This window comes from Rhinoraja longicauda, chromosome 14 (genome assembly GCF_053455715.1).
Source record: "Rhinoraja longicauda isolate Sanriku21f chromosome 14, sRhiLon1.1, whole genome shotgun sequence".
NCBI lineage: Eukaryota > Metazoa > Chordata > Chondrichthyes > Rajiformes > Arhynchobatidae > Rhinoraja > Rhinoraja longicauda.
Window position 1 is genome coordinate 10,376,215 of NC_135966.1, and position 12,972 is coordinate 10,389,186.

General features: G+C 43.9%; 1 protein-coding gene across 5 annotated transcripts in view; it reads right to left on the reverse strand.

Annotated features, from left to right (window-relative positions):
* macroh2a1 (macroH2A.1 histone) overlaps positions 1 to 12,972 on the reverse strand; it is a 39,005-nt gene that overhangs the window by 12,662 nt on the left and 13,371 nt on the right. For all 5 annotated transcript variants that reach the window (XM_078411400.1, XM_078411399.1, XM_078411403.1 and 2 more), the window contains exons 3-5: positions 8,082 to 8,188; positions 5,020 to 5,217; positions 2,865 to 2,975 (exon numbers count right to left, since the gene is read on the reverse strand). In XM_078411400.1, the coding sequence (XP_078267526.1) occupies positions 2,865 to 2,975; positions 5,020 to 5,217; positions 8,082 to 8,188 (416 nt within the window). The remainder of the gene's footprint in view (positions 1 to 2,864; positions 2,976 to 5,019; positions 5,218 to 8,081; positions 8,189 to 12,972) is intronic.

Sequence of the window (12,972 nt, forward strand, 5' to 3'; positions counted from 1 at the left end):
CCCTTCTTCACATTGTAGGAAGAAGGGACTCTATCCGAAAGGGCACCCATTCCTTCTCTCCTGAGATGATGCCTGTCCCGCTGAGTTACTCCAGCAATTTGTGTCTATCCTGAAGTGATTTAATAGGATCTGAAGGGTAATTTTTCTACACAAAGGGTGGCGGGTGTATGGAACGAGCTGCCGGAGGAGGTAGTTGAGGCACATACCATCGCAACTTTTAAGAAACATTTAAACAGATACATGGATAGGACCAGTTTAGAGGGATGCGGGGCCAAATGAAGGCTGGTGGGACTAGTGTGGATGGGACACGTTGGCCGGTGTGGGCAAGTTGGGCCAAAGGGCCTGTTCCCACGCTGTATGTCTCTATGATGACTGCCCACCTGGACCTAATTTTGTCCATGGATCTTCTGGTATATACAGAAGGCAATTGTTTTATATGAAGTGTGTCATTACTATGTGGGAGGTTATTGCAGAAGAGGTTTTATGGATATATTAAGCATGATCAGAAGATCCACAGAGGACAGTGACAGAAATTGTACCAACATTTAAAAGCAAATGGGAGGGGAAAAAAGGATACTAGAACAGATCACCCGTTCACTAGTTTAATGTTATCCCACTTTTCGCTTCCGACAGACATGGGGCAATTTACAGAAGCCAATTAACCATCAAACAAGTATGTTTTTAGAATGTGGGAGGAAACCGGAGCACCCGGAGAAAACCCGCATGGTCACAGTGAGAACGTACAAACTCCATCAGAGTCAGGATCGAACCAGAGTCTCTGGTGCTGTGAGGCTGCAGCTGCCCTTTTTAACAAAATGTTTATCAATTTTATTTTTAAATATTTTTTTCTCGTTCTCTGATGCTCCTGGTAAACCCTAATCCCGCGCATACCTCTTAATAAAGTGCTGTGTCTTCTTAATGTCTACTTCTGGACATGGTTGTTCTTAAACAACATTGTGGCATGGTCTCAGTTTACATGCTCAACCTACAAAGGGATTTAAGACGATAGCCTTCTCCAAAGCAAAGAACACTTCATCAAGGAAACATTGAGGAACCAATTTAAGCAGAGGCAAATAAAAGATCTGCATAAAGAAAATGGTGCAGTGGAACAACATGTATATTGTTGCAGCAACAAACTGACATCTAGATAGGCTCAGTGAACCAAGCTGGATTTTTAGGGGGGGTTTCATGGTTATGTGAGATTCTACATTAATCTGTGCTCTACCGAGCCAGGAAAGGTGGAGTTGGGTACAAGCCTGGAATGTTAAAACAGTGGCAGCCATCATCAATGGGAACAATGCTGCAATGATTAAGTCGACCCATTCTGGTTAGTGAGTTTAGTGATGTATAGAAGAATTCATTAAGATCAATCTTACAATGTCGCTACACACAACAACCAGTGCAATTTATTTTCCCCCGTTAAATAAAACAAATCTTCTTTTGTAAAATATTTTGTAAATATAATGAAAGGCACTCAGAAATCTCCAAACTTTTATAATTTATGCACAAACAACATTTTTATGGGGTTTCAAATTTTTACTATTTGTCGTAGTTTCTTACTATGACATTCATCTCTCCTTCAGAGAATAGTGATCTAACAGAGGTGTACAAAATCATGAGAAGAATAGATTGGGTGGACGCACAGAGTCTTTTACCCAGAGGAATCAAGAACCAGAAGACATTAGGTTTAAGGTGAGGGGGGGAACATTTAATAGGAACCAGGGGGGTAGCTTTTTCACACAAAGGGTGGTGGGTGTATGGAATGAGCTGCCGGAGGAGGTAATTGAGCCAGGTACCATCGCTACGTTTAAGAAACATTTAGACAATTACATGGATAGGATAGCTTTAGAGGGATATGGGCCAAACGCAGGCAGGTGGGACTAGTGTAGATGGGACACGTTGGTTGGTATGGGCAAGGTGGGCTGAAGGGCCTGTTTCCATGCAGTATGACTCTATGACTGTGAATAACGTTAAAACCAGCAATAAATTGGTGAAGTAGGAACATATCCTTCAAAAATTGAGTTTGTTAGGTTTTTCCATTTAAAAAAATGGGATTTGTTAATTTCTATCGTTGATTATATAATAGGAATTAACAGACTGTGTCATCAGGAAACAGACAATTATAAATCTTTATTACAAAAAAATATTTCAATGGCTTAAGTATTGGACAAAGAATGGTGGAAGTAGATTCAATGGTAACTATCTTTAGGGAATTTGAATGGAAACGATTTATAGGTTTTATGGAGAAAGGGTAAGGGAATGGAACTGTCTCAATATCTCAGTGTATAAACTCAGGTGATACAATGGACAGAACATTCCCTTGTGCTCTCCCAATATCTGACGCTGTGCTGTCACTGAATTAAACAATAGGTGCATCCCCACATCATCAAATTTACTATTTGTAAAGCATTGGTAGTCTTTAAATTGTAACTTTAAGGGTGATGGAAGTGTTTGCAGAGAAATCTTCCTCTTGTGAAATTATTTTCTCACAAAGGATGATGTGTACAAAGGGGGGAGGGGGGCATGAAAATACACCAATCGGCATAATTTAGATATTATTTATAAGAAAATAACTGCAGATGCTGGTACAAAACAAAAGTATTTATTCACAAAATGCTGGAGTAACTCAGCAGTAACCTGCTGAGTTACTCCAGCATTTTGTGAATAAATACCTTAGATATTATTTAGATATTTTCAAAGCAATTACAACTAATGGGACAATTTCTCTCAGCTACCAGTTTCCAAAGTGATCGGTCTTGTGTTAGAAGTGCTGATTGATAGTTACCACTGCGTGAATAAGACACGATTGTATAAGATCGCACGGAGTCCTATCCTCCCATGCTCCCGAGTATCAAAACCTGTACCTTTTGTCCAAGGAAGAGGCTTTTGGTGGAGAGAATAGTAAATGTGTCTCCAGGATTCCCCTCAGTTGTGCTATCTGCTGAGACTGCTTTGCTGACTTCTGCTTGCTTCTTCTGTGGCGAGAAAACACTCCTTTAACTTAATCCTTACTGATTAAGAGCTCGGTTTTACACTCAGAAAATTACTTCTTTCTCAAAATTACAAGTCTAACTGTTAACTTATAAACTGTTCATTATTAACAGATAACTTATTAACGGTTGCTTTGGCTTGAATCTGTGTATTAGGACCTCGACCCACAATGTTGACCATTCCAAGTCACAATTCACGTGATATTACTGGGCGTCTTACTGAAGGATGTAAGGCAGACCGCTGTGAGTAAACACAGCCCCGGTGGGCCTGGTTTGCCGCCGTGAAGAGGGTCCCGGTGGGCCGCTGCCTGCAGAGGAAGCTCAGAAGCTGCCTAGCTCGGCCCCGAACAACAGGGAGTAGAAGAGGAGGGGATGACAGACGAGAGTGGGCTGGTGGGAGAGGGACCGGGTATTACCTCCAGCACCTTCAAGGTTGGCTGCACGAGGCACCCTCGGGGACACAAGGACGGTCGGGCGAGGAGAGGGACGTTGGTTGGCGGGCGGAGGGCGACGGAGGAGGCCCGCAAGCAGCCTGGGGCTTACCTGGATCGGTGGGGGGGGGCACTCCAGTACATCCAGCATGTGGACTTTGGACTTTTTCTTTGTGTAAATGGTGCCAAAGCATGGCGACTTGTGCATGTGTAAGTATGCAAAAACAATTCCCCTGTGCGGTGCATACGTGGCAGTAAAGAATCATTGAACCTTCCCCAACACCGATTCCTACTGACTCGCTGAGTTACTCCAGCAGTTTGTTTTTTGTTCCAGATTCCAGCATCTAGTCTCCCATGGTAGGAGAAATGTATTTGCTGTGAGGATTAGGAGTTTTGTTAATCTTAGTGTTTCTTGTTATGAATGGTTATAGAAATACGTCACTGCACAAAGTCAGTGGCAAGGTGCATTTTTCAATTAACTTGGAATTTGAGCGGACTGATTACCTTTCCAATTTATGTGGAGATGTGTGATCTTTGAATATACACAGTCATTAGGTTTATAATTTGTCTGTAATATGCAGAGACAGATAAGCCATTTCCCTTCGACTTTTGAGGGTGTCTACCGTCCAATATATCTAGGCATGAGGAACTCACTCCCAATATAAGTGTGGAATTCATTGCCACAGACGGCTGTGGAGGCCAAGACTTAGGATGTTTTAGCGGGGGCTGTGAACTGTTTATGTATGTGCTGTTATGTTTGTGTGCCATTGTATGTTCGTTTCTTAGTACCTGAACTGATTTACAGCACTTTGGTCAACGTGGGTTGTTTTTAAATGTGCTATACAAATAAAATTGACTTGACTTGACTTGACTAAAGTGGAGATTGATAGGTTCTTGATTACGAAAGGCGTCAAAGGTTATGGGGAGAAGGTAGGAGAATGGGGTTGAGAGTGAAAAATAGATCAACCATGATCGAATGGCGGAGTAGACTCGATGGGCTGAATGGCAAAATTCAGCGTCTTATGGTCTTGCACCAATTGCACTTAACAGCATGGATTTTCTACCTCCTGCTGAAATCTGCTCTGTTATTTCATGTAAGGTAGACGCAAAATGCTGGAGTAACTCAGCGGGACAGGCAGCATCTCTGGAGAGAAGGAATGGGGGACATTTCGGGTCGAGACCCTTCTTCAGACTGATGTCAGGGGAGTGGGCGGGACAGAGACAGAATGTAGTCGGAGACAGTAAGACTGGTGGGAGAACTGGGAAGGGGAGGGGATAGAGAGGGAAAGCAAGGGCTATTTGAAGCTGGAGAAGCCAATGTTCATACCGCTGGGGTGTAAACTACCCAAGCGAAATATGAGGTGCTGTTCCTCCAATTTGCGCTGGGCCTCACTCTGACAATGGAGGAGGCCCAGGACAGAAAAGTCAGATTGGGAATGGGAGGGGGAGTTGATCCCAGATACATAAAATGGCCTCTGAGTGCCAACATCGTTGAGATGAAACTGTCTTATCTTTTATAGCAGAATCTGCTCAAAGGAAATAATAGGTTCTTCTACATCAGAAAATCAAATTTTGTAAGAGGTAATATAAATTTGTACCTTAGCCCCTTTTCCTGCCCCCTTTTTGCCCTTCTTTCCTGCAATTTTCTTTGTAGATTGCGAGGACTTTGCTTTTTTAACTGGGGGTGGGGTGATGATGGCTTCAAGTTTTCCTTTGGACCCTCGTTTCTTAGACAACAGTTCCGGGTGGATGTTTGGTAGGACGCCTCCACTCGCTATAGTGACGCCTTTGAGCAGCTGGGAAAAAGGGGCCAAAAGTTAGCTTAACTCCATTTTTTTACTATGAAAAAGTTTGATATAGATCATGTGTAGGAAAGAACTGCAGGTGCTGGTTTAAATCGAAGGTAGACACAAAATGCTGGAGTAACTCAGCCGGGCAGGCAGCATCTCTGGAGAGAAGGAATGGGTGACATTTCGGTTCGGGTCTGAAGAAGGGTCTCGACCCAAAACGTCACCCATTCCTTCTCTCCGGAGATGCTGCCTGTCCCGCTGAGTTACTCAAGCATTTTGTGTCCACCTTTGATAAATATCATATTTCCACCACTTATTCAAACAACATCAAATCGAAATAAACAGTGAGAAACTCTTACTTCAAAAGAATCTTATTCAATCGTAGCTCAAAGTTCACGGAATCAACTTGTTTGTGGAGTGTATGGAGGAGCATGTGGACACCATGATGCAGGATACAGAAACTATTCAGAGATACAAGGTGGAAAGAGGCCCTCTGGCCCACCGAGTCCACGCCAACCAGCGATAAACTACACTAGTTCTATCCTACTAACTAGGGACAATTTACAAAAGGCAATTAACCTGCATAGAGTCATAGAGTGATGCAGCATGGAAACAGGTCCTTCGGCCCAGCTTGCCCACACCAGCCAACATGTCCCAGCTACACTAATCCCACCTGCCTGCGTTTGGTCCAGATCCCTCCAAACCTGTCCTATCCATGTACCTGTCTAACTGTTTCTTAAATGTTGGGATAGTCCCTGCCTCAACTACCTCCTCAGGCAGCTTGTTCCACACACCCACCATCCTTTGTGTGAAAAAGTTACCCCTCAGATTCCTATTAAATCTTTTCCCCTTCATCTTAAACCTATATTCTCTGGTCCTCAATTCACCTACTATGGGCAAGAGACTGTGCATCTACCCGATCTATTCCTCTCATGATTTTATACACGTCTTTGGAATGTGGGAGGAAACCGGAGCACCAAGAGAAAACCCACGTGGTCACAGGGAGAACCTACACAAACTGCGTACAGACAGCACCCGTGGTCAGGAGCAAACGCAGGTCTCTGGCGCTGTAAGTCAGCAACTCGACCACTGCGTCACTGTCTGCCCATCAGGATTACAAAACTAAATTTTGAGGCAGAAATTAAGCAACAGCTGATCATTCTTCCCCAGAAAACAAGGGCTGACTTAACAAGGTCATTGTCACGAAAGCTGCATTCTTTACTTTACTGTCTTGATTCCACCATATGTTCATTAATATTTCCACAGGATTATGCAAATCAACCACTAGATGCAGACTTTAGAGATACAGTGTAAAAACAGGCCCTTCGGCCATCCGGGCCCGTGCCGATCAGCGATCACCCCGTACACTAGCACTATCTTGCACACTAGGGACAATTTTACACTTACTGAAGCCACTTAACCTATCAACCTGTACGTCTTTGAAGTGTAGGAGGACACCAGAACACCCGGAGATAACCCACGTGGTCACAGGGAGAATGTACAAACTCCGTATGGACAGCACCTGTAGACAGGATCGAAACTGGATCTCTGCCGCTGTCTAGCAGCAATTCTACTGCTGTGCCGATATGAAAAGCAATCGCAATACCAATGTGGCAGTTTTGGCTATCAGGCATATTAACAAGAATTCATGTAACTAATTTGACTCCTTTTTTAAAAGGAGGCCATTTGGCCCACTGGGTCTGTGCTAACACTCAGAGCATCAGTCCTAATCTCCCACATTCACTGGTTATTTTCTTATAATCCTGCAACATATTCTTTCGCTCACCAGCCCAACAATTTCCCTTCTGTATGTTTTTTTTGCATTAACCTACGTTAGAGAGTAATTTACAGTGACCAACAAACCGACCAAAATATTATGATGTGCAGGAAGAAACTGGAACACCCAGAAGAAACCCACAAGGTCACAGAGAGCACACACAATCTCTGCATATACTCTCTCTGTATGGGCCTGGGTCGAACTCAGCTCCATGAAGCTGTGAGATGACAGCATTAAGCTTCGCTCTACCATGCTGCCGTTTAACGAGTGACTGGTGTTCTGAATTTAAGAAAGGAGAAATAGAAGCCATCAATGTTGCAAAATTACTAGTTTCGTTATGAAGGATCCCATGAACAAGCAGTAAAGTGAACAGTTTCTAATCTGCAAAAATGTTGCAATATGCCTTGGCATGATACAAAAGGCATTGGTAAAGTTGAAGGAGCCAACTGTTACTATGTAAATATACTGCTTTGATTGATTTATTGATTGATTGAAAGATACAGCATTGAAATTTGGCTCGATCACCCGTTCACATTAGTTCTATGTTGCCCCACTTTCGCATTCATTTCCTGCACAGTAGGGAATGAATACAATGTACAGTGACCAATTAACCTACAAACTCACACATCTTTGGACTGTGGGAGGAAACCAGAGCGTCGAGAGAAAACCCACGTGGTCACAGAGATAAGGTGCAAACTCCACACAGGCAGCACCCGAGGTCAGGATCGAACCAGGGTCTCTGGCGCTGAGATGCAGCAGCTCTAATTGCAGCACCTCTGTTATCTTGGTAAATTAACTTTCAAGATTTCTGTATGTGCCTCCCACTAAGGACATCTTTTCAGACAATCTCATGGGACTAGTGTAGCTGGGACAGGTTGGGCAAGTAGGGCCGAAGGGCCTATTTCCACACTGTATGATCTATGATTACTTGTTTAACACATATCTTCCACTGCTCTCTATCTTGTTAACTTCTTTAGTAAAGGAATCACAAATAATTGCTTTGATAAACAAATGCTTTAACAACTTTTTGCTTTTGCACACAGTAAGGAAATCACACAACAAAACATCAGCAAATCTAAAGACCACCACGAACCTGGTTCAGTTCTTCATCGTTTGCAATAGCCAGCAGGATGTGCCTGGGGGTCACCCTTCCCTTTTTGTTGTCTCTCGCTGCGTTTCCAGCCAGCTCCAAAATTTCAGCTGAAAATTTGTTATTTTAGTTCATTAAAATCATGGTCAATGGAGTTAGATTGGCTTGTATGCAGAACACAAAAGAAAACTGGCATGCTTGAGCATCAGTAAACAGAAGTCATATTACATCCCATACAGTAAACTCTTCTTTAAGTTGTATAAATGCAACTGGAATCCTGCAATCAGCAAAATTTTCTATGAATAGTAAGTGATTTAGTTTTAGTTTTTAGAAATACAGCGCCGAAACAGGCCCTTTGGCCCACGTGTGTCCATGCCGCCCATCGACCCCCATTCACTAACACTGTCCTACACACTAGGAACAATTTTACAATGTTACCGAAGCCAATTAACCTACAAAATGAGGAATTCTCTGCCTCAGTAGAGGCCAATTCTCTGAATGCATTCAAGAGAGCTAGATAGAGCTCTTAAGGATAGCGGAGTCAGGGGGTATGGGGAGAAGGCAGGAACGGGGTACTGATTGAGAATGATCAGCCATGATCACATTGAATGGCGGTGCTGGCTCGAAGGGCCGAATGGCCTCCTCCTGCACCTATTGTCTATTGTCTATTGTCTAAAACATAGAAACATAGAAACCCCATGCAGGGTTTGACGGCGGTGGAGTTGGTGCCTTGCAGCGCCAGGAACCCGAGTTCTATCCTGACTGCGGCTGTTTGTCTGTATGGAGTTTGTACCTTTGCCCTGTGACCAGCGAGGGTTTTCTCCGGAATCTCTGGTTTCCCATGCTCCAAAGACGTACAGGTTTGTAGGCTAATTGGCTTGGTAAAATTGTAAATTATCCCTTGTGTGTGTAGGATTGCTGGTTGGCGCGGACTCGGTGGGCCGAAGGGCTTATTTCCCCACTGTATCTCTAAACTAAACTAAGCATGAATGAGTTTCATAAAAATAATGTTCATTTTTCTGCAATTAATTTTCTCACAGGCATATATCAGTTTGTACACTGTAAAGCAAGGCAGTATGCGAGACTCCATTTGGATTTAGGATCTATTAGACGCTGGGTGCATATCTCTGCTGCGGGCTGTCCTGCGGGCGCGGTATCCCCCGTTGGGTGGAAACCGCTCCTGCAACCCTCCCCCAACTGACGATCCGTGGACCTGTTAACGGCCGGGAAGTGTCCCCCGGATCCGGGGGCGGGCGAGGGGGTTACAGGGATGGGGAGAGGGAGCCGCTCACTTCGGCCCCGTGCGGCCAGTACTGCGAGCAGAGCGAGCCGTGGATTCCTCAACGTCTCCTGCAGCTCGGCAGGGAACGCCGGCGAAGGCCATCTTGTTTGACCCTCGGGAGGGTCAGGCGCGGGGCATGCTGGGACGGGCGCCAGTCCTCCCGGCGGGGGGAAGCGCGTTTATTAAAGTTTATTAAGTTCATTGTTTTTAAAAAGTAACAAATCTTGATTTATTGAGACCGCGGGGGAATAGTGGGTAGGGTGGGCCTAAAATTGTCGCGCTATCGTGTACTGTTTTGGCTGTATTTTCCAGAACAAATATCAAATATATCCAAGTACCGACAAACCCACAAACAAAATGAGAGTTTTAGTAATATATCTATATAAATATATAAAGATTTATACTAGCTATGTGAAACAATGTATTAACCAGATTCAGATAAGGTATTAACCTCGTCCTAATGGGAGCTTTCAAGGCAAAGTTAATGGGAGTTCTTGTTTTCCAATCGAACATTTTTAATACCTTAAAAAACTACAGAAATCGTTTCATCCACAGTACTCAATTTTGGATTTAAAAGATCCAGAAAAAAACTGACTTTTCCAATTTAAAGCTCACGAATGAGTACAATTTATATGATTATATTTACATTTTAGCAATTCTCAGTTGGGACAAATTCACTGTGAAAGTCCTCCTGGACTCACTCCCCTGGTGGACAGCATTATAACTACTTTAAAAGGTACTTTAACCAAATCATTGTCGCCATGCAAGAAATAAGGTGAGCAGTTGAACTGAATTTTTCCCAAGCAAAGAACAGCAAATACTTGGCAGTTGGACACTGAAGCTCTTGAGAATGCCCCAGCAAAATCTAATTTTGCTGCTATAATGGGACGTGTTAAAAGATGCTGTGCTGCACAGAATTACAAGCCATCAATCTACACAGAGGTAGACACAAAATGCTGCAGTAACTCAGCAGGACAGGCAGCATCTCAGGAGAGAAGGAATGGGTGATGATTTGATGCGGGACCCTTCTTCAGTCTGAAGAAGGGTCTCGCTTCAAAACGTCACCCATTCCTTCTCTCCAGAGATGCTGCCTGTCCCGCTGAGTTACCCCAGCATTTTGTGTCTATCTTCGATGTAAACCAGCAACTGCAGTTCCTTCCTACACATTTAATCTACACAGAGATCTTGTACATAAATTATATTGCGTACATTGAAATTTGGACAAGAGATTTAGGTTTATTATTGTCACGTGCACCGAGGTACATTGAAAAGCTTTGTTTTGATGCGACGCAAACAAATCAGATCTACCATGCATACTGTAGATACAATTCGTTCAAACTCCAGTACAATAGATAGAGCAAGGGGGAAGACCATCACACACACCAACCTCCCTTCCATTGACTCCATTTATACCTCACACTGCCTCGGCAAGACCAGCAGCATAATCAAGGCGAGTCGCACCCTGGCCACTCCCTCTTCTCCCTTCTCCCATCAGGCAAAAAGTACAGAAGTGTGAAAGCGCACACCTCCAGATTCAGGGACAGTTTCTTCCCAGCTGTTATTAGGCAACTGAATCATCCTACCACAACCAGTGCTGAACTACTATCTACCTCATTGGTGACCCTCGGACTTTCCTTGATCGAACTTTGCTGGCTTTACCTTGAACGAAACGTTATTTTCTTATCAGGTATCTATACGTTGTAAATGGCTCGACTGTAATCATATTTTGTCTTTCTGCTGACTGGTTAGCATGCAACTAAAGCTTTTCACTGTACGACAGTAAACGTGACCATAAAAAAAACTGAACTGAACTGGAGTGCAATATATAGTTCTCAGCATTGTAGCGCACCATAGACAAAGTCCACTGTCCTCAACGGGGTAAAGGTGAATCGAACAGTAAAGTGTTTTATATGATACACATTCTCTATGAAATGCCTCCCAATACCCCGTCCGACCTCATTTTGCCATCCCATTTGTCTCCTATTTTTAACCCATCAGAGATATTTATGTTCTTTCCCCCACTGAAGACTTGCTCTGACTGAAATTGAATATTTCCTGGCCTGGAATTGTTTTACTTCTGTTTAATCAATGTAATCTTGACATGGTGCAGCAAAACATTTGTGTTCCTGTCTCATTATAATGATCACTGCTTTCAGCCAGCATCAAATATTTTGCTATAACGTAAGACTACCCAAAACCAGTTGAAGTTACAGAGACATCATCTTGCACTAAATGTTGTAAGATGTCTGTCCACTGCAGACAGCTTGAATGTAATTATGCATAGCTTTTGTCTTTGGCTGGATAGCACATGACAAAAGTTTTGTTCAGTTTGTCACCTATAGAGGTACAGTGAAAAGCTTTTTTTTAACTGCGTGCTATCCAGTCAGCGGAAAGACTATACACGATTACAATCAGGCTGACCACAGGGTACAAATACAGGATGAAGGGAATATCGTTTAGTGCAAGATAAAGTCCAGTAAAGTCAAATTAAAGATTGTTCGAGGGTCTCCAATGAGGTAGATTGGAGGCCAGGACCACTATTGAGTTGGTGATGGGATGGTTCAATTGCCTGATGGTTCAATTTCCATCCTGGAAAGTTTCCAGTCAGGTTTCAGAGCCCACCACAGCACAGAGTCTGCCTTGTTGAAGGTACACAACGACCTGCTTCTCGCCATCGACACCGGCGACTGTGCAATCCTGCTCCTTCTCGACCTCAGCGCAGCGTTCGATACAGTGGACCACACCATCCTTATTGACCGTCTCCGGTACGCGGTTGGCATTGATGGCACTGCCCTGAGCTGGTTCGCTTCCTACCTCAAAGATAGGAGTTTCGCCATCAACATAGGCAGTTATTCCTCTTCCCCAGCTAGCCTCTCCTGCGGAGTTCCATAAGGCTCCATCCTAGGCCCCATTCTCTTCTCTCTATACATGCTCCCCCTTGGCCAAATCATTCAAAGGCACGGCATTTCTTTCCACTGCTATGCCGATGACACTCAGCTTTTCCTCCCCCTGAAACCCAACAACCAGTCAAATTTAAACAGCCTCTTACACTGCCTTGAGGACATAAAATGTTGGATGGCACAGAACTTCCTCCAATTAAATGAGAGCAAGTCTGAGGTCATCCTATTCGGCCCCCCCGACTCCATCAAATCGATAACAGGCAGTCTTGGAAGCCTATCCTGCCTAGTCAAACCGCATGACAAAAACCTCGGCGTGATATTTGACTCTGCATTAAAATTTGATAAGCAAGTCAACGCTGTGGTAAAAGCCAGCTTCTTCCAACTTCGAACCATAGCTAAAATCAAACCTTTCCTCCAATTCGACGACACTGAAAAAATCATTCACGCTTTCATTTCCTCCCGCCTAGAGTACTGCAACTCCCTATACACTGGGATCAGCCAATCTTCCCTGTCCCGCCTGCAACTGGTCCAAAACGCCGCAGCGAGACTCCTGACGGGTACCCATAAAAGGGACCACATCACGCCGATTCTGGCCTCTCTCCACTGGCTCCCTGTACGGTACAGAATCAACTTCAAGCTCCTCCTATTCACGTATAAAGCCCTAAATGGACATTCCCCCCCCCCTACATCAAAAATCTTCTAACCCACCTCT